The 23,330-nt window shown below is 31.8% G+C and overlaps 1 protein-coding gene and 1 long non-coding RNA gene across 3 annotated transcripts; both read left to right on the forward strand.

Moving 5' to 3' along the window:
- Positions 1-2,087: 2,087 nt before the first annotated feature.
- LOC123657318 lies at positions 2,088-7,899 on the forward strand. The gene is made up of 4 exons (XM_045592886.1): positions 2,088-2,127; positions 2,645-2,814; positions 3,866-4,032; positions 7,692-7,899. The coding sequence occupies exons 1-4, from the start codon at positions 2,088-2,090 to the stop codon at positions 7,897-7,899; spliced, it is 585 nt and encodes a 194-aa protein (XP_045448842.1).
- Positions 7,900-17,270: 9,371 nt separating this feature from the next.
- LOC123656899 lies at positions 17,271-21,085 on the forward strand. 2 transcript variants are annotated; one of them, XR_006743617.1, is made up of 2 exons: positions 17,271-17,418; positions 20,843-21,085. It is a non-coding gene; the product is annotated as an uncharacterized LOC123656899 (long non-coding RNA). The 2 variants fall into 2 exon arrangements; XR_006743616.1 differs by lacking the exon at positions 17,271-17,418 and adding an exon at positions 17,428-17,728.
- Positions 21,086-23,330: the final 2,245 nt, after the last annotated feature.

The raw sequence follows: 23,330 nt of genomic DNA on the forward strand, positions 1-23,330 counted from the left end.
CTACGTCTTGTTTATTAAAATCGAATGACTTTATTACTGTAGTACAACGTATTAAAAAAAATGGATTCTATCGATCGAAAAATAATAATAATTAACAAACTCGATTTAAGTGTTAATTAGATGAGGATCGTTATAAATTTTTTCGCTTTTATTAGATTGACAGATATCAGCTGAACAGTTTTGTTGCACGTTGTGCAAAAATTAAAAAAAAAAACTTGGAATCAAAAAGTATTTTCTACATAAATTCTTGTGACACAAACTGCTAGAAAAATATTGAAATATTTAAATAATTACATCTGACAATTTTTTATTTAAAATCTGACCCAGTTCGCGAAGAAATCTCGAAGCATTTCAATAGCATGACCCATAAAAAAACTATAATGATTTATATGGAGATTTATAGCAGTCTGCGACATGTACATACATCATTAAAAAAAATAATTACTGTTCTTACTCTTACTATTTTAAATTGTCATACAAATGCTAAAAGAATTAAGTACCCGTACTAACTTAGTTTGAGATTTTTTTAAATCATTAATCAATCAGATCAAGTTATTTACTTTCCTCGTTTATCTACATAGGTTAATCTCGCGACAAGCTTTCATATCATATAAATTGTGTAATAACGTTATAAGTTGATAGTTTTAAAGAATAAGAAGTTTATTTTATTTATTCCGCGTATTTGAAATAAAAGCTCGTTTTTTTTAGTTTTTTTTTTACTTCTAATTTATTTTTTACTTAGTTATGGCTGGACAGCTTTCTCTGTGTGGTATTCTTAGCAGATCCTTTCACTTAATTCCAATAATAAAGCATAATAAACATAGTCCGCCATCTTGACAAGTCTGCCATATATAATTTAGAGCAGCCTTTCCCAAAGCGGGCGATAACGCCCCCTTGTGGGCTCGGCAGGCTTAAAGGGGGTGGCGAGAGGCCCAGAAAAAAAATGGAGGCGTTGTGTAGAGGCTTGGGGGTCGATATAAATCATCCTGCACGTTAGTTTTTATATTAGAATCGATTATGTTTGTATTATTTTGAATAAAAGATACTCTTTCTAAATACTATAAATTTGCGTTTCAATAATCATTCTCATTGGCAGGTGTAGCCCGTAAGAGTTAACTTGAGACCTGAGCTCCGCTGTATACCTACTACCTGCTGCGCTCAGGTCTCAAGTTAACTCTTGCGGGTTATAGTAAAAGTCTCGTTTAGAATTAATGTTCAATCTCCGCTCATAATAATTCATTTAACTTGAAGTTAAAGTGGTTTTTTAGTTTGTGAAAAAATGGAAACAGTATAAAATAATTTACTTTCAAAGTCGGCGGTAGATAAAATAAGTTTGGAAACCCCTGATTTAGGGTAACATCGCTTTATTTTCCGAGTTACTCTCAGCAAGCCCTTTCATTTAATAGCCATATTCTATAGTACTTTAAAAATAAGTAGTCCACCATCTTTAAAATTCCGCCTCATTGGATTTAAAGTGACGTCACTATATTTTTCGAGTCACTCTCATCGAGCTTTTTTATTTGATACCCATATATTTCATGGGCAACACGCTTGCGATCTTTCTAGTATTACAGGCGTCTATATGTTACGGCAATCGCTTAGTAGGTCCACCTATCAGGTGAGCCGTCAACTTGTTGCCGAATCGGTGACTTAAAAAATGTTACTGTAGCTGGTAAAGAGTGAAACAAAAAAGTTAAATTACTGAAATAAATCCATTAGTAGCGAGTGTAGAAATAATTGTAACATTTTATTATAGTGACATGTCTTACATCGGAAATTGATTTTGGAAAGGTAAAGTAAATTAAAAAAAAAACTAAATTAACAAAATATACCTAATTAATTTCAAACAAAAACTTAATTTTAATAGAAAGCAACAGATCGTTAATATAAAAAAAAAAATGAAGAAATATTCTTCTTAAACGTTTCTACTGTGACAAACGTTAAACAAAACGCAGTCATACGAAACTATTTATTGTTATAATTTTATTTATAGTAAATGAAATTATTTTACCTTCTTACGAATGAAATTAATACACAGAAAAAATATATAAATGATCGTTTTAATATTTATTTATTTTGTTACAGATATGCTACAATCCTTATTACAACCAAGAGACAACCAAAGATGTAAGTTTTCTTACTGCAATGTTTTCGCCGCCACAGAGATGACAACTTAAATATATAATTATATATTTTAACTGAACTTTGTCTTTAATCGATTCTAATATTAGCTTACACGTAAGTTTAGGTGTTTAATATTAAAATTGTAATAAATTTATAAAATAAAAAGTACTAAAGTATTCTTTTATAATAAAATATAACGAAATCATCAATACAAATATACTTAAATTTATACCAGTAATAAAAAGTTAATAATAAATATTCGCTTAAATCTCAAAAAGGCGGCATGACTTTTAAATGTGGTTACATATGTTTTTATGTGTTTATAAAAACATAAAGTTTTAAAATATTATACAATTATGTTAAACTTAATTTGCTTCTAGTTACTAATGCTATTTCAGACAATACAGGACGTCAGATCATATATGGACTCTAGAGACGAGTCACAAACAAAAAGGGACGTATGTAGCCAACTTTAATAGTCAAAGAAAAATGTTTTACGTTTGGAATGGATAATTTACAGCAAAAATGATTGGTGCGATGCCAGCAGTAGCTGTGCGGCATGAGCGGCGACGGGCTGAGAAGCGGGGACGGCGGCCCTCGCAGCTGCCTCTGCAGCTAGGCAGGGGCGTTGAGGACGCCACGCCCTCGCCCGAGCACCGGCTGAGGAATGAGCTGTATGTCTGTGGGAAGGTACGACAACAGTTGAATCAATTAATTATTTACAGAGAAACTTTTTTAAAGTAAGCTACACTTTCTAAGTGCACATAAATAGTCAAATTATTTTATTGTTAAACAACAACAAGTAATCTTTATTGCACATCAAAAAATCTTTCTTGTACAAAGTAACAAAATTTACGAGAAAAACTTATGAGGCTTATTGCCAAAACAGCATTATCTTCCAGGCAACCTTAGGTAGAAGCATGATATACATATATGGGCAACAATATTAAGTGAATCATAAAGCTTATCAAATTTCACTTAAATTTGCTTGATTATTATGTATAAATATATATTAAATATACCTAATGGTGAAGCTCAGCGTAACATAAGTTACGTACAGAAACAAATAACAGGATTATTTATTATATATATCTATATGAAGAAAAACAAGGTTTTAACTTTTAAATAATGCAACAATGATTTTTTCGTAATATTTTATAAATTGGTTTCTTTTTCGTGTAGTTTATCGTTCCGTTAATTATTTTAATCAAATAACTTGTTAATTTTTATGTTAAGTTAGATGTAACATTGAGTTTTGATATTATACAAAATTGCGCGATTTTCTCATTTTAAGTGGATAGGTAATTACATTTGATTCGATCACTGGTCCTCTCAACGCCTCAATCATCTTGGCTAACCCTTCGATCGAAGATTGTTCGAAGATTGTTAATTCTTCGATTGAACCCATATAAGGAAATATTCTTTAACTGACTGAACCGTGAACAAAAAAAAATCTCATCTTATAAATAATTTTCTTATTTATTTCGTACTAATTCTTTTTCGAAAAACATTTTATTGATGAAATTCCTTATAAGCCTGTTTCAAAATATCTTACTTAAAATGTCTAAAACTATAAAAAGATATATTTCAAAAATTAGATAAGTATGTGTATTGTATATATATGTATATATAAAACGTTTTAAGTAATCTAAAGATTTCATAAAATATGTCAAAAAATATTGTTATTTAATTTTTCACTGAGCCATTTAATTCATTTATTATTTTCCCTGTTTTGGTTCAGGTGGCAGCTTTACACGCAATAGTGGGATCATTGCTTCTCGGCATTGTAGTGTTGGTGGTGGGGCTGGTCCAGCTGTCACCGGGCGCGGAGGCGGCTCAGCATCGCTATTATCTGATGGGTGCTGGGGCAGCCCTCGTCGGCACAGGCGTACTAGGAGCCGTACTTAGGTAAGAGATAGATTAATTAATCTATCGAGTTTAAATTTAAAATATACTTTTTATGAATGTTTTACATATAAAATATTATGTATAAATAGAATACCTGGTAGGCGGTTAAAACTATATCGCTAAGCTAAAAAAAAACTATCTTGTGTCTAAACTATTGCTTCTATAAGATCGATTATTTATTATTTTACCTACAGAGGTTAAAATTTATTTTTTATGTTATGGTACTATTATAAAGTATTTGTTGTTTCATTAAATGCTTTTTGCTCCTACTATGTCTATATATGTATATTCTTTCAAATATTTTTAATTCTTGCAAGAATAACCTTTTTTACGGATAATATAAATACACTACGAAAATCAAAACCAATTATCAACAACGAGGTGACGCGACAAACGTTTTTCATATTTATGTTATACATACTATGATTCTATGAATATTCAAATCGAACTATAATAAATGTATCTATAGGGCGCGTGAACTTTGAATAGTCGTTACCTTATCTTGTACTTTTCAAATTTTATGCTCAATTACTATAACTTTAACCAAGAGGAATAAAGAACTTATAAATTGATAACGACCTAGATTCTTACTTCTCTTTACTTTACTATTTTTTTTAAAGTATATCGAAAATATTATTTGGGATATTATAATATATACGTTGTTTTGCTATATATGTTAATAACCCACTTAATCCCACCCCCTTATAACTAAGGGCTATGAAAAATAGACGTTGGCCGATTCTCAGACCCACCCGATATGCAAACAAAATTTCATAAAAATCGGTCCATCCGTTTTGGAGGAGTATGGTAACTAACATTGTGACATTAGGTCGTTATCAATTGATATATAATATCAATGAATTGATAAGTTCTTTATTTCCTCTTGTTAGAGTTATAGTAATAACTAGAATTTTAAGATAGATATAGAAGAAGTCCATCCCACGGATGCCGGATATCATGAATCGTCATTAGATGATCCTTATTAAAAACATAACTAAATTCAAACAAATGCGTAGGGTAAATTCTGACGTTACCATAAATTATACTTTATTGAAATATATTACCTATGGCAAGTTCTCGCTTATAGTAATAGATATTTATTAAAATGGATGACGCTACTTATTTAAACGGCTACAATGCGAACAACAACTTCTTTATTTAATGTTGTCCATGTTAATTAGATCTATGATCAAAAACTTTAGTTCATTAGTGCAAATATTAAAGCAATATCCGTCGATGTTATAATTAACGTAACGTAAAATATTTTAACCTTTTGACCGCCATAGTCTATACTTGACAAGGGCTCGCGAGTCCTGTGCGCCAACGACGTCTGTAGGCGTCAAAAAACCCGGACCACAAAACTATTAAATAAAATTATTTAAAAAATATTTCTAGTATTTTAATTCAACATTTCTGAAAATAGAATATCCCTGCAACATTTAAGTATAAAAACAAGTCTTTTAGAGCTACACGTACTGAGAAACGTTAAAATAAAAACATGCATTCTTATTCCACGTAAATGATATGTCCAGAACGCCGAAGTCGTCTATAGTTCATCGCTAAGGATGTGACGCAAGAGGTATAAATAAATAATAAATAAATAAATATTTATAATATACACACACCGTCATCTGTTCCTAAAGTAAGCAACTTAATGCTTGTGTTACCGATTGGTATAGCTACATTTTTTTTGATAAACTTACATATAAATAATACATATATAAATAAATATATATTACACCCAGACTCGGGGTGGGAATCGAACCTACAATCCCCGGAGCAGAAAGCAAGGTCACTACAAACTGTGCCAATGAGCTAGTCAAAATGGTATAGATGTTTTTTAAGCTATTCAAAATTGAACTCAAACGTATTATATTATCTATAAATAATTTGATATTTAAATAAAACAAAATGTAAAAAACATAAAACTATCAGCTAATACATAAATAGCCAAAAAATCAAATCAACTAAACTCAATAAATTGCCATAGTACATTTGATAACGCAAATCTGGCGCATCCCTAGCGTTTCACCATTAATCCGTTTACTACACGCCGTTGTCAAGCATAGACGACACTGTGGTGACGTCATAAACGAATAGTGAGAAAAGTAGTGAAGTGCAACATGAACGATACCTTAGAACATCGTCGCATTTTGGAATGCGTCGCATCGATGATTTTAATAACATACAGTTACAAATAAATAGTTTTGTTTTTCATTTTTTTTATCTAAGGTTAAGAGCGAAGATTACGATTTTCTTTCTCATTCTCAAAATCATCTGGCAGCATCAACATCATCTCTAAACCCCACTCTCATGAAAGCTTTACTTCTGTGCTTAAGTTAGCCTTTTGTGTCGTGAAATCAAATGGCGGGATCTAATACTCGGTAATGTACTATTTGCTACCTAAGCGAAAAAAAGTACTCAAATATACGATCGAATTGAGTAACCTCCTCTTTTTTTTTGAAGTCGGTTAAAAATTATTAAGGTAGTTGTTGATTAGGATAACATATGTATATTAGTACATATGTATATTAGTAACATATGTTACAGGGCTTTTGCAAGTTAACTTATTGTTATTCATGCTTTTCTTAATATGTTACAAATAAATAAATAAAATCTACTTAGTATACTTAGTTTGATTAGTCAAAAGTATATAATTTTTGGTGTATATAATACCATATTTACTCCATATATGTATAGAGTAGGGATCTAACCTAATTGTCGTTACTTAGCCATATTAAAAACATAAAGTTCTCATTAGTGAAATGGAATAATAAAAGTTGCTTTATCAATTACAAACACGCTCGCCAACAAGGTTATATGAAACTTCCATTATCTTACATGATATGCGATTAAATATGACAATTCAACATTTTAGGTTAGGTCATTTTTTTGACATAAATTATGACATTTTATCTTTTTGTTTATTTTTAATACTGATTAACATTGATATTCAGGTTTTTATGTTAACTATATAAATGTACGCTTCTGCCTGTAATATCATACTGCTGGGCATAGGCCTCTTTCCTCGTGTAGGAGAAGCATCGGAGCTTAATCCACCACGCTGCTCCACTGCGGGTTGACGGATATATTTCCTACTATAAGTAACGATGGCTATCAGGTGTACATGATAACAACTGGGACCAACAGCCTAACGTGCTCTCCTAGGCACGGTGGGGAGACTCACAAGAACAGACATCCAAACTGGAAAGAAATATTTGTACAAATACAAATATCCATCCTGAGCGGGAATCGAAACCGCAAACCGTCGGTGTTTAAGGCGACTACTCGCACCACTAGACCAGAGCGGTTCCTATAAACATAATCGGCGACATATTCGAAGAGCTAATTAAATGTAACCCTGTCCATTAGAAACTGTTTCCGAACGAGTCGAAAATTTCCTCTGCAAATCAGAATTATTGTAGTTAGAAATGCCTTTATTATCAAAATTCTACGTATTTAATCTAACGTAATATGTTAACGTTGCTAAAAATGCTTGACGAAAATTGCGATTACGAGAATCTTCTCGTATTCAATCAACTTAAAATACATTTAAGTGTCGATTATAAATTTATCCTATTTGTTTAAGCAATTCTAGGCAATAGTAATACGATTTATTACATTTAAACCTTTTAACGTTACATTTTTATCATCTGCAGATGTGTGTGTCTCCACTGGTATAACGTGAAAGTACGCGAAGAATACGACGAAAGGGTTCGGTCCAATCAGAAGAACGGTGTCAGTGTGGTGGAGAGCCACCAAGAACACGAACACGCCCGCAAGGAGGATAGACCCAAGTTGAAGGCACAGGCTAGCGTCCAGGACGTCGACCTTATCAAACAGCCTTCCGTAGCCAGTGACACTTAAACCTTGACCATTATAGGATAATATAGCGTAATAAGTGTCGTACAACTCTTAAGACGAAACATCGCACAACTGAGAGAAGCGGCACCAACGGCGGTTTCTTTTGTAAGGCTACTTGACTTACACGATAAAATGGCTACACTTTACTACCCTTTGCAAAAGTTTCCGTTGACGCGCGGATACGGGCGTAGACGCCGTTTATCCCTACTTGAACTCGTTTTGATGTAAGTCTTGTAGCTCTGACGAATCGCCTCGATCTCTTCCGCTACGCTTGGTCGTACGATTTTGTTTCGTTCCTTTATATATAAGCGAATTACCGATATCGCTACAATTTTAAATATGAACTCTGTCGTCTATTACCACTTTAACAGATAATTCAATTTCTCGAGTGATACTTTAATCACTAATTTTCTATGTCTTCTTTTCTTAATTCAATGTCAGTAGTTTTTAATTGTTAAACGTTTACAAATATCCCTAGCTTCTTGACATATTTATCGGCTGTATAAATATATAGTGATTTTCATAACAAATTTTACATTTAGTATTTATTCGATGATTATTGTTAGTGCAAAGTGCTCAAATCGAATAGTTCTCGTCAACAACTTGAAGTTATAGCGATGTCGTAATCTTAGTATTTGAAATTTACAGTTGGATGGAATTATATACGAAAAATTGGAAGTTTTTTTTTAGCACTTTATATACAAGTCTAACTTGGTTGATAAAATAGTCTTTTATTTGTAACTGTAAACATTACCACACCAGATTATCTAAACGGTTCATTAAGTACTTATTGTGTACTATCATGTCTAGCATCTCTACTTAATTTACATTTTAGTAATTTAATCGTATTGTGAGTAAGAGTTTGAACTAGAATATTATATCTACTAAGATAATTTCGAATTCTACGTTTAATTTTATTTTTAAGACATATTTACGTATCAATTGCTACTTAACAAACTGTATACATGTTAAGTGTTTCCCACATATCATTTTTAATAGACCTAATCTTGTCTCGTTCAACCAATATCATTACTTTCAACATTAATATCACCAAAACGTTTCAATTTCATACTTTTACGATATTGCGTTAAATATAATATTTTTGAAGATTTTTACAATTGAGATATCCCTTGATATATTTGCTTTAGATAAATCTATTACATATATTATACACATTTCAAAAATTAAAATCTATATTAATAACGATATTGTTTTAAGTAGCTTTAATACATTTAAAATTTTCAATTAAAACATAGCAAAGGTATGACCTCACTGGAGCAAGATTCATTCTAAATCCTTACCGTCCGATTCAAGCAACATATATAATAATAGCGCTCAATAGAAAAACAAAATAACAAATTATCATCTAAATTTAACTCGTGTATATTTTATTAGGCTGCCAGAATTTTTTTTATAGAATCGTCCTATTTATTTTTCCAAATTTAGTATTAAAAAAATTAACCATATATTTAGTTTTAACATCAGAACAGTTATTAGTATATATTAATGTTTTGTATTATTATTAAAACAAACTGAACTATCCAATATGCGAGCACAAAAATATGCATTTATTAAAATTCTTGTCATTCTTGATATTTGGCAGCCTTAAACGAGTACTCTTTCACAACAGTAAAAAATTGTTTTGTTTGCAGTGAAAAATTTTATAAGAGCTTAATGAATATTACGTATTTTTATAGAATTTACTTTTAAAATGTTATTTTAATCTTACATTATTTATTCAGAATCTTCCTTGTATTATTCATTTGATAACATCTTATCAATCGACTCCATCTTACAAAATAATATATGTATGTTTGTACCTTTAAATATTATATTTTAAAAAATATTGTAAAGATTGACAAAATCTTTACCAAAACAAAAACTATATCAACTTTAAATAATCGATGAAGAGTATACACTTTTAAATAAGTAAGTATAATGAAATAAGATAATTAGGCATTTCACCAACGTCATTATTATCACAATGTTTACTACAACTTACAAGTAACTCTAGTTATTGGTGTTTAGATGTTGTCCTCGGTGTTAATATTACACTACTGATGTAGACCAATATTAATTAATGTTATAATAATGATTGTGTAATGTGCGACTAAGTATTAGGAAACACGGATTACGGAATTAGTTCTCAATCAACTTTAACGCTTTCTTTGTTTGTCATAGGCCCTTTCATTTCAAAAATTTGTGATTTATGAAAATTTTAATCTTAAAGAGACTGAGAAGTGTTCTATTGTATTCAGAGATATAATTTTAAACAGTAATTGTTATATTTTCTGAATTCACGGATGGTTTACCCCTTTTACCTCTGATTTGTTTCGTAAATATACATTAGCATAAAAGGCCACATGGAACGTCGCGTATCACTCATCTAACAAAATTGAGGATTATAATTTTAGGGTCCAAAAGTTGGTCCATTTAAATTATTTATAATAATCCAAAGAATGATTAACTAATTAAATTGTATTGTAAGCCTTATTTGTTTGTGTCTTATAACATAACAGGTGTTATGGTAATTTTTACTTAGTTATAGTTAATTAATATATTGGGTTATTCAATGTTATTATTTAAACGCAAGAGAATTATTTCGTCAAAACATAAATATTTTTATCATTTAATCATATCATTTTAATTATTCCACGTATTAAAAACAATAGCATATAAGGTATTCGGTGTTTATCGTATGTCTGTCTAGTCGTGTCGGTACTTTCGTGTAAAATTATATTAATTAAAAATGTAATAAAAATATAATATTTCCTACGTTTTCTTTCGTTGCATTTAAAAATAAAGCATACGATAGGTATCACGTATTATAAAAAGTAAGAATTTAATTATTCATATCGGAAACATATATTAAGTAATCGATAACAAGTACAGTAATGCACTTAATTGACAAACAATTACTTATCATGTAAGCCTGTATTTTAATTTTTTGAAAATATTTGTTGAATATTTAACGTAGTTGCTCTTGGATGTTTTATTTCTTTTGCTAGTTTTCAGTTTAATTGCCGTGCCAAAGTATAGTTGAATATACAACTGTTTTAAGAGCCCGAGTCACGTAAGCTGTCACGTTAAAAAAAGTTATTCGGGCTAAAAAATTAAAGTTATAGAACGATGCCAGGTTTTACATTGAAACATATACGAATAATTTAATGTATACCTCGATAAGTTGGTATTATTTAGTATTTAATTACGAATTGTTCTATAATAATTTATAAACAATCTATCTTTATTAAGTAGGTAAGAAATATTTTTAATTAGGTAAATAAAAAAGGAAGTACATAAACTATTCGCATGATGTTAATTAATCGCTTTCAAACAAAACATTCATTTGTGCCAATGTTGTATTTTTTTTATTTATTTATTTATTTATTTTTTTTTTGTTAATCTCAAATTATGTACGGCAGCGCGTGGTGGTTGAGAAATCAGAGTAATAGGGCCTTGTCTACTTATATACGAGACCTGAACTAGTGAGGTCCATATCTCTAGTCAACTAATACTTAAGTCTCCATTTGAAATATGATACTTATCGACGAAATCAGCTTTCAAAAAAAATTTAAGGCCCTTATCAATTGGCTGCGTCGTTTTCGTATAGTGAATACACTTATATCTGATCACAATAGCGCGTAGGTACACTAACAGGTTATAACAGTGTATTTCAGGGTTCAGTTTTTGCACTAGATGCCACGAGTTCAATTAACCATCCTGATAAAAGTTTGTATCGCCTATACACAAATAGAGGCCTGAGGTAGTTGTCTTGCCCAAGCGTTTGTGTTCCAGACCCTGGACACAAGATTCTTACCAAACGGGGGGCCGTTGAATCTAATGTGTTTTCTATTATTTATATTACATGTTAAAAAAAATGAAATATGTGTATCCCGAATCGTGCACTCAATAACCTAACCAACCATTACTCCGTACATAGCTTTAGTTTATGTTTGTGGTGGTATTACTAACGTGTTTAATGCAACTCGTAACTTCTCATTGGATTAAGGCCGTGGTGCGGCAGCAGTAGTGTCAAGCGGAGGTTTCTCTGGCTAAGTACCAAACATTCCACATCGCTTTGTATGTATTTAAATTACGCCAAACGATTTTATTGATAAAAATGCATTGAATTATTAAATGTCTAGGATAGGTAACGTATTATCATAAATGTTTTATTAATGTTTATCTAATCTACGCTGTACGTCATTTTAAGTTTATTTTAAACAATTCTGAAATAAGTTTTGAACTTTTCAAAAGTCTAATAAAGAATTTCATAAACAAATAAGATTGATAACCCATGAAAGGTTTTAAAACAACGTAAGATGTTGAAAGATTACTATCGAGACTTATTTCAGAAAACCTACCATCCTATACCTAAGCTCTGTTCACTGTGATAACAAAATATTTGTAAGAATTTTTAATAGTAAAAGAAAAATGTACACGTTCGCTATCAAAAGCCTTTGGAAATAAACGATGAATATTCTTAGAATTGTAAAAATTAAAACTATTTATGAATAATATCACAGTGAATTAAATCCATCTCATTATGAATCTCTCATCCCGTTTAATTGTTTTTATTTTAATTTGTTCAACGCGCCCGTTGAGATTGAGTTCGTGATTATGATTAAATATATATTGTATTGGAACGATCTTAACGAACGCGTTGATATACGATTGACATTTACAGTTGAAATGAAGTTTTTTATATTCGTATATCGAAGTATTTTAATTTTAATTACGACTGTACTGTTTTATATCTCATATATTTTATACTGATGTCTCTAAATAAAATGTGAACGAAAAACTATTGGACGTTTCATTTTATATACGAATATTAAGTATATACGAATTAGTAAATACCCACGGCTTCATCTACTTTGCTTAATATTCTTCATTACGACAAAGATCCTTATCGTTTAACGTATTTTTTTTTTCTTGTAAATCTTTCTTGTACAGACCTGAGTCTGCTCGCCGAAGCCAAATACAGTTATTCAAAATCAATTAAAACGTCAACGCTATTAAAACAGCGTTATTATGTAAACAAACTTCACAACTGTGCAAAGTCAAGACAGGTCTCTGGTTCTAAAATATATTAAACATTTAACGCTTGCTAAAGAATATTATTATAGAAACTGTACAAATTGTAGGTATCGCTTTTTCCTTGCACCGTTGTCCCGAGTGAGAGTAAAATTGTCACACTTTCAAATGATAACTCGATTGATCCATCTCTTTCGATGATAAACAAAGAACTAAGTAGGTAGTCATATGTCATGTCACTGGGCTTTAAAATAATTACTTATAGGCAATTTTGTAAAAGCTATTTATGTATTATTGAGTATCTACCAGCTTTTTAATCAAAAAATATTTTTCGTAATTCAGCAGAACAGTAGAGACAACAATGAAGAAGGTTTATTTTTATGTACTCTTGGTTTATTCATATCATTTTAAAGAAAATTAAAATAAATATAAATGTTTGTGAAGTAAGGTATTTGACCGTAATCAGAGGCAGCTTTACCTATAGTGCAGGGGGTACGCCGTACGGTGCACTCGGACGCTACATGGTCTTTAAGAGCCATACCTATTCGTAATAATAACAAAAACAGTTTAATTTTCGTTTTGACCCATAGTTTTAGCATTAAGCGCCATCTATAAAAATATAATCACACTAAATTACCACTTTATACACCTTATACACCTTACAAAGTTTCAATAATCAACAATAGATGGCGTAGCTTAGTTTTATTGCAGTGTACATTTTAAAGTTTTATCTTATTTAACTCATAATATCGTTATTAAAAAAATATTTAAAATTAAATAAGAACCTTGTTATAATCAAAAATAACTTTCTTTTTTTTTTAAATTAACTAACGGCTAGTCTTTAACGCCATCTACATGTCAGTATGTATCTAAGTTTAAGTATCTGTGACTAGTCGATGCTAAGCACGTTTTATCGATATACCGATAGATGGAATAGCACATTTTTATTATTTAAATTAATTTCAAATGCTATTTTAAACTTAAAATGGTCGTTAAGGTTATTTTTAAAGACTTCAAAAAAGGGGGAGGTTCTCAATAAACCTGTGATTTTTTTATGTGTCAGAACTTTATACTGTGGGTAGACTGATTTCGATGATTTTTTTTTAAATCGAATGACAGTGCTTGTCATGTGATTCCATTTAAATTTAATCGACATCTGACGAGTACATACTTTTTGAGCTATTTCTAATAATGCGTTACTTGACTATTTTTTGTCGACCTACGTTGTTATATATAACACATAACTTTTTACTGGATGTTCCGATTTCGATGATTCTTTTTGTAATTGAAAACTGTTTAAATCTGATTGAAATCTTACAAGTACTTTTGTGCTATCTCTAATAATGCGTATTTACTTGACTATTTTTTCATCTACCCACGTTGTATGGTCGCTTCAGCCTCTAATATCCCACTGCTGGGCATAGGTCTCTTATAAGAGAAGGATATACTATGAGTAGGTAATGATCGCTATCAGGTGTACATGATAATAACCGGGACCGACAGCTTAATGTGCTTTCTAAGGCACGGTAGGAAGACCTAAAACTACAAGGACTAACAACCAGACCGAAAATAAATATTTGTATGAACACAAATTTCCACTCCGAGCGGGAATCGAATCTGCGACCGTCGTTGTTTAACACACGCACTCACCCACCAGAACGCTCGTCACTACTCGTACTGCTTTAAAGTAATTGAAGTCGGTTTTTTTTTCGTTTGCAACCAAACAATTATTTTGACTCTTAATAACTTGGCAAATTGTATTAGGTAATTGTAAGTTTTTATAATTCTTCTTGCATATTAATTATAAGGTAAATGTAGTCATTTTCAGATGAAAAATTGTTACGCAGTTTCAATGAATGTTGAAAAAATGAACGGTCTAATAATTAATACCGAACAAACCATTCTTATTTTTTTAAAATATCTAATTTTTCACACAAAATCTTATTACAAAATCGAAAACACTTAAAGTTAAAATGTTTTCTAACTTTACAAGCACATACAAACTGACAGAACTGCAGTAGAGAATAGCGAGGAGAGTTGAAATGGAGGTAAAAATGCTAGTGAGTTGGCGATTATGGCTAATTTGCCACTACCACCAACTCGCCACCCATCCAGTAGTCATTTACGCGCCAAAATTGACATTGCCACCGTTATAAAATATTCGATCATAAAATAAATAGAAGTAAGTTTTTATCCTTGTAATAGCTTCACCTCAATTTTGTTTAATTAGTTATTTTATGTTAACTCTTCTATCAGCTTCTGTCACTTATCAGCTTCTTAACTCAATCTTTAAATAGTAATAAAGATTTGGAGTTGCTGTGTTATCTTACGAAGTTATATCGACTCAGTTATATATATTACTAGCTGACCTGGCGAACTTCATACCGCCTTATTTTTTTTTTCTTAAATATAATAATTACATATATCAAAATAAAATATAGCTTATCCTTCAAGTTGGATCAAACTACACACGGTGTGCAAATTTAATTAAAATAGGTTAAGTAGTTTAGGAGTCCATCGCGGACAAACAACGTGACACGTATAATCATCGTATAATTTAGATATATCTTACTAGCTGACCCCGCAAACGTTGTTTTGCCATATACGTTATTAACCCGTTTGATCCCCCCCCCCCTCCTATAACTTAGGGATACCCGATATGCACACAGAATTTCATATTTTATTAAACCCCTCAATCCCCCCCTTATAGCTGAGGGGTATGAAAAATAGATGTTGTTCGATTCTCAGACCTACCCTATATGCACACAAAATTTCATGAGAATCGGTCAAGCCGTTTCGGAGGAGTTTAACTACAAACACCGCGACACGAGAATTTTATATATTAGATAAGTATATAAAATTCTCGTGTTAAAGTGTTAGTTACCTCTGAAACGGCTGAACCGATTTTTATGAATGCGTTTGGAATTGTGCGATTGCGGAAAACCAGGATGTCTGGCGCGAACTTGGGGGAGGCCTATGTCCAGCAGTGGACTGCAATAGGCTGATCTGGTGAATTAATGACTTATGAAGTTAATTCATTCCACAGTCTAGTAGCATTGACTGTAATAGAATTGGACATAAAACCAGATTTTTGAGACGTTACGGAAAGAATGAGGCTTTGAGAGGAAAGTAGGTCCTTTGAATGATTGTTGGCAAAAAAAAAAATAATTTAGATTTTAGATAGGAAGGTGAAAAGGGGTTGAAAATTAAAGAATTAAAGATACAGAGATTTCTCAAATTTTATTAATATTTACATAAATATTTTTAGTTGTAAATGATGCTAAAATTAATGTCTATGCTTAAAATATTCTTAATAAAATAGGGTAACAAAGTTAAAACCGTTTTAATTATAACTTATTTTGTATGCCATTAATAAAAGCTGTACTAATTTTGAGTATTACTAATAATGACGTAGGTGAATTGAATTTTAAACAAATAATACTATCTAAAGCTAAAAAATAGCTGATTTTATTAAAGGGAAATTGCCTTGATATTGTTACGCATACTATACTGAACTGCAAAGTGCAGGCCCAGACTTTTTAATGTTACATTCTGTTCGTCATAAATCTAAATCGAGCCTGTAACCTTTGATGTGGACTGTTGAGAACTGTGTCAAACAAACCACAGATAAAATACATCTCTTACGTCAACAAAGAACTATTGAATTAAACTCGAAAAAACTTTTCTCGAAAATTCGTACAGACAAGATAATATTTCTTACAACAAACACATTAACTTGCATAAATCAAATATAGATTATAAATCAGTTTTAACAACACTTAGAAGAAAATAAATAAACATTACACTTGCTAAGAACTAAGAACACAATATTTAATTTCGCGAACATCTTGTCAACATTGTTATTTCGATTTCCGACGGCTTTTGATAACTCAATAAGTTAGTAGAAAAACGAACAACCAAAAAGCATTCACTCCAGTAATCTGTACAAATATTTTGTTTTATATTTTTATATTCAATTGCGCAAAGACTAAGCTCTTGATCAAAAACTAGTTTTGAATAGGCCGAATATTGAATGGAAGCTACGAAAGTTATAAAATCAAAAAATACAAGATGTCAGAACAGTCAAAAGTTCTTTTTCAAAATTAGGATTAACCAGATTTCTGGTACGGAGTACAGGTTCCAGTTGTTTTTTTATTATTCTGTTTGTTTAATAACTACCGTGATCACAGAATGAAAAAAAAACACTTCGATATTCGCTCCTAGTAACTTCACAATTCACATTTACAATTTACGTTCAAAAGTTTTTATACGACGTTTGGCGCCGAGTGGCGACTGGCGAGCGGGAGCGCGACGAGCGGGCGCGGGCGGGCGCGGGTGGCGGGCAGCGGGGCGCCGGTGCACACAACCCAAACAAAACACGCGCGAAGCGGCAACGCCGCGCTCTGCGTGCGAGCGCGCTCCGTGCCGCAACCCGCGCCGTGAGCCCGCGACGTGAATCGATCCCTCCCGCCGCGATACCGACAGGTTTTATACTCGCAATAGTGAAACACTAAAAGCATAATTACCGTAAATTACCGATTTCTTCTCTAAATTTATGTATATTCAGTATGCGCTGTAATTGCTGCCCATGTTAACGCAGTAGTGAATATTATGCAACGATTATAGAAATATTTATTACTAACAACAATACCTAGCCTTTTCTTACGTTTTAAATAAAAATAAGAAATTATGAAAAGAATCTATAATTTGTTTACGTTTTTAATTGATTGTGGTTGATGTGGCTCGCTGGGACAAAAAAGTTCTACAAAAGACTATATACATATAGGTATAACTGGTACGTCTTTAATACATTTTAGCTCAAATTTAAGTAGGAATACAAAAACTACCAATGTACCTTAATTTTAAGGTAATTTAATTCAGGTGACGGCTATAAAATAATCATGTACTCGTTCTTCAACCTATGATCATCACCAATCGACGGCAACGCCTAAACACCGGTCGCGGGTTTGATTCCCGCACGGCGTGAATATTTGTAATAATACAAATATTTATTTCAGGTCTGGTTGTTAGTCCTTGTACCCAAAAGAGATCCCCGCACATAAGAAAAATTTGTATTGGCCATATAGGCGTTTGCCGTGGTCTAGGTGTTTGTGCAGCCGTTGTGGGTCTCCCACTGTGCCTCGGAGAGCACATTAAGTTATCGGTCCCGGTTATTATCATGTATACCTGATAGCGAGATCGTTACTCATAGTAGGGAATATCTCCGCTAACCCGCATTGAAGCAGCGTGGTGGATTAAGCTCTGATCCTTCTCCTACATGGGAAAAAACGCCTATGCCCAGTATTGGGATGTTACAGGCTGAAGCGTAATTACATCGTACGTGTAATACAATATAGGGACACGAAAAAATAGTCGAGTAAATACGCTTAATCAAAGATTACTCAAAAAGTAGTAATCAGATCTCGATCAAATTTTAATGAGAATCTACATGAAAGATGCAAATCATGCATCAGCATCTTAGATCTTTGAAAAATGAAAAATGTGACACATGTAATTCCACCCCTAAACACCGTGGAACATGGTGACATATTAACCTCCGATCCGTCTCCTTTATTGAAGATACCTAAGTCGATGTCGATGCCTTCTATGCATAAAGTTTTTAAAACCACTATAATTATATTTTAAATCGAAGCAATATATGGTATGGTGAAATATACTTCTGATGAGAACAAAAATATTTCACTCAAAAACTACATAGTGAATTTATACGTAGGAGGCGTCGATGTATGTATTTTTTTTTTTTATTTCCAATTATATTCACATGTATAATCTATTATTTCTATAGCTGAATGTCATATTTTATATTAGTATATAATATCGTGTGTACTTTAGTTTTATTACTTTAGAAAAACAGTGCACTGTAAAACTTAATTGTTTTTGCTGCACTGATTATCACATAAATTGTATATATTTTTTTTTCTGTAAATAAATAAATAAATAAATGTAGGTACATTAAGTTTGAGTCTTGCATCCACTCGTATTTTGTAATGTGATCTAGATATATCTTCAACCAATTATAAATTGAACCTTCCAACCATCAAATTATTAAAAAAATTCGTAAAAACAAGTCTTACTTTGCTAAACTAATATAGTTGTGTTTGCTCGCAAAAGAAAAAAAAACCGACTTTAATTACATTGACAAGTAATACGACGTAGGTACACTAGTATAGTTAAGTAAATAAATAATTAAAAAAATAGTTAAGTAAATATTTACTTATCAAAGATTACAAGATACATTTTTTTGGAAGTAGGTTAAAAATCGCCACGTTCCTCAGAATCGAAGTATAATAATTGTATTTACAGGCAAACGAAGAAAAACCGTCTTCAATTATATCGACAAGTAATACAACGTAGGTAGACAAAAAAATTGTCGAGTAAATACGCATTATCAAAGATTTATTTATTTATTTTGTTTATTTACACTTTCGCACACTAATACAAGGTTTTAACAGCATAACAAATGATATATAATAATTGTGTTTGCTCGCAAACGAAAAAAAACCGACTTCAATTACATCGACGAGTAATACAACGTAGATCGACGAAAAAATAGTCAAGTAACTACGCGTTATCAAAGAATACTCAAAAAGTAGTTATCAGATCTCAATAAAATTTATATGTGACCACATGACAAACATCAGCTATCGAATAAATTAAAAAATATTAAAATCGGTACACCCAGTAAAAGGTTATTGCGGATTTTCAAGAAGTTCCCTCGATTTCTCTGAGATCCCATCATCAGATCCTGGTTTCCTTAACATGGTGCTAAACTTGGAATATCTCCTTTCCAAAAAAAAAGAATTATCAAAATCGGTACATCCAGTAGAAAGTTATGCGGTATAATACAACGTAGGTCGACGAAAAAAGCGTCAAGTAAAAACGCATTATTAGATATAACTCGAAAAGTAGTTGTTAGATCTCAAATAAATTTAAATGGGACCAATTGAGACACACCACCTTTCTATTAAATAAAAAATTTGTCGAAATCGGTCCACACGGTCAAAAGTTATGCGACTTTTCGAGAGTTTCCCTCGATTTCTCTGGAATCCCATCATCAAATCCTGGTTTCCTTATCATTGTACCAAACTAGGGATATTTCCTTTCCAACGAAACAAGAATTATCAAAATCGGTTCATAAACGACGGAGTTATCCCCGAACATACATTAACAAAATATATTAATATACGGTCGAATTGAGTATCTTCCTCCTTTTTTGGAAGTCGGTTAAAAACTGGAAATGGTTCTAATTATTGTTAATAATATATTGATATATCTTTTTTTTTAAATTCTTCCCTTTCCCTTTACTCTACCCACTTGGTTTAAAAAAAAATGCGTTACAGAATTACATTTTATTTTATTACTTAAATTAACACAATGTTACACGTACTTACTTACTTGTTTATATTAATTGAAGACTATTTGTAAAGTCGTTAGTTCGTTACTAATACAAACAACCTTTGAAATAAAAGATGTTGAAGAATTCTATTGTGAGGCACACTAAATAATCCGCCCGAATAAGTAGTCTATTATGAATACAGTGGGGAATGTGGCATGTCCAGAACAGAATTAAAACTACACAATTATGTTCGTTACCATAGAATTTTGTATATCAATATAAGAAAGCAATTAAAGTCGAATCGTTGGGGATCGACAGTCGTCAGAAACCAAAAGGAATTTTGTTCTACGAAAGTCTTTGAAAGTGTGGTTGGTATACTTGTAATTGAAATTTGAAAGTGTTGTATAGTTGTAAGTGTTGTATACATATACGATGTGTTGACATTTGAGTGGTAACTTTTAGAGGATTTAGCTACAACCAAATCATTACTTTTTTTTCTTTTAATTCACTACGCTGCTAGTATTGTAACAATTATGTTTATTTTGTTCTCAGAAAGCCAGTATATCTCGGAAGACCATCGGTTTTAAGATACTTTCCACTACTCCGTCTCCACGAGTTATAGGATCGTTACATTAGCCATAACTGATTTGATAGTTAGAAGCCCGAAGGAGATGTAATCAAAAAAGAAGGCCATTATTTAAGATATTTAACTTTTAAGAATTGGACTCAGGATTAACGTGATAATAAAACTGTACAGAAAAAAAAATATATCAATACACACGAAAAATATTAGAATTGTATGTTTTTTTGCCAATGCCTTTATTAAATTATGAACTGCACCAACCTTCATAATACCATTATCCTATACCATTTATCCTAAACAAACATACCTTTTACTAAAAGTTTTGATATCCCTATCCTGTTCCTTAACTAAAATGAGTTTCAAATCAGTGACGACTTTCTTTTGAGTTTCTTGCTGGAAGTAAAAGACGTTGATTGCGCATTAGGATTGGGTGGTCTTTTGATACAGAACACACATTTTACGAAACAACTATGCAAAGCGAGGACAAGTTGAATAGTTATAAAAACGATGATTTTTCAAGTTTTCTTTGTCAAGCCACTGATAGGTTTATTATTACAACTGTACCCGGTAGCTGGAGTTGCAATGGAACTGCTTAAATTAATGATTTCGAAATTTAATGTATACGATATGCCTAAATTAAAATAAATACAGTCGAATTAAGAACCTCCTCCTTTTTTGAAATCGGTTAAAAATGTATAAACGTGCAACGTGCATTTTTAGTGTACATTATTTATTTATTTAACACTTTTTTGTACACCATACAAATAAAATAAGCAAGCAATATTAGCAATAATTTGTAGAAAAAAAATGTACAAAAGGCGGCCTTATTGCTTAAGAGCAATCTCTTCCAGGCAACCTTAGGGCAAAGGAGATGATATATTGACGGTGTAGGTGTAGAGTATAATTTTATAAAAAATAATAGAAAGCAACTCAATAAATAAACATATATACTTACATAGATATTTTGTTTACATACATACAAACACACACATACACACAGACACACATACATACACACACACATACACACAAAGTTCATACTAGATAACTAAGAAGTTTTTAAACAAGATTAATAGTGACAGAAGAAGACAATCATAAGACTGAAAACCTAAAGCAAAGGATTAAATCCCTGTCATTTTAAGAAAGTGTAGTTTAACGGATTTCTTAAAAATAGAAAGGGATTGAGAACGTCTAATCCACAAGGGCAAAGAATTCCAAAGTCGAGCAGCTTGTACGGTGAAGGATTTGGTGTAGAAAGTAGAGGAATGAGAAGGAATTTCAAGAAGTAGATTGTTGTTCGACCGTAAATTACGTTCATGTAAATCAGTTAGATATTTAAACCGCTCTTTTAGGTAAGATGGAGTTGCCGGATTAAACATAATGCAGTATAATAGCCTGAGAATGTGAGTATTCCTGCGAAGGCGAATTGGGAGCCACTTGAGTTTTTTGCGAAAATTGGAAATGTGATCATATTTGCGGAGACCAAATATGAATCGGATACATAAATTTTGAATGCGCTCAAGCTTATTCAATTGCTCCTCGGTTATGTCGAGATAGCAAGTGTCAGCATACTCATAGATAGGTAAGAGAAGACTATGTACGAGCGCAATTTTGGTGGACGTAGGAAGGAAATTTTGCAGCATGCGAAGGGATCCCACAGCAGGAAAAACTTTTCGACTTATCTCACAAATCTGTGGACACCACGAGAGGTTTTGATCAAATATGATTCCCAAATTTGTCACTTTTTCGCTATATGGAATTATTGTCAATGCAAATTTTGTATAAAATAAAATATAAGTATAAATATATGTATATTAAAGAAAAGCTATAGAGGTACGAAGTTCGCCGGTTCAGCTAATTTAAAATAATTTTCCTCGTATTTTTCAATCACGTTGTTGTGTATGGCAACTTTTTATTTATGGAAGCTCAATCTTTTACAGTTTATATTATTTCTCAGTAATAGATATTGCATATTGGCGGTACTACATTTTATTGAGGCAGAGCACGGCAGGATATATCCAGCTCAAATCTGAAGCAGCTTGTCTTGGGAAGTACCACAACCCTAGAAATCAGAGAGATGATGCTGCTCTCAAGCAGTGTGGTAAGGTGACGAGAGTTCCTAAGTATAGGCCTGGCAACGCGCTTGCGATACTTCTGGTGTAGCAGGCGTCTGGAGACTACGGTAACTAATCCGCTTACCATCTGTGAGCCGTACGCTTGTTTCCCGACCTACTAGTCTTATGAAATAAAAACTTCTTGTGGTAAAAAAATATCAAACTCTTAGAGTTAAAATAACACTGTTTTAGAATGGTTATATACGTACGAGTGGTCTAATGAAATGAGCTTTAGATTACGATTTATCTAAAATTCCCTCACAACTTATTCACTCTCTGTTCGTATTATAAATTAATTACCCGCATACTTAATGTTCATTCATTGATGGACAAGTGTAGCAAT

This window comes from Melitaea cinxia, chromosome 10, assembly GCF_905220565.1.
Source record: "Melitaea cinxia chromosome 10, ilMelCinx1.1, whole genome shotgun sequence".
In the NCBI taxonomy this organism is placed as follows: Eukaryota; Metazoa; Arthropoda; class Insecta; order Lepidoptera; family Nymphalidae; genus Melitaea; species Melitaea cinxia.

Excerpts from the sequence above, each read along its gene's own strand:
- LOC123657318 (XM_045592886.1), top strand. The coding sequence starts at position 2,088 with ATGCTACAATCCTTATTACAACCAAGAGACAACCAAAGAT. Across the intron at positions 2,128-2,644 it reads ACCAAGAGACAACCAAAGAT|CAAAAATGATTGGTGCGATG; the intron begins GTAAGTTTTCTT and ends GATAATTTACAG. Across the intron at positions 4,033-7,691 it reads GTACTAGGAGCCGTACTTAG|ATGTGTGTGTCTCCACTGGT; the intron begins GTAAGAGATAGA and ends TATCATCTGCAG.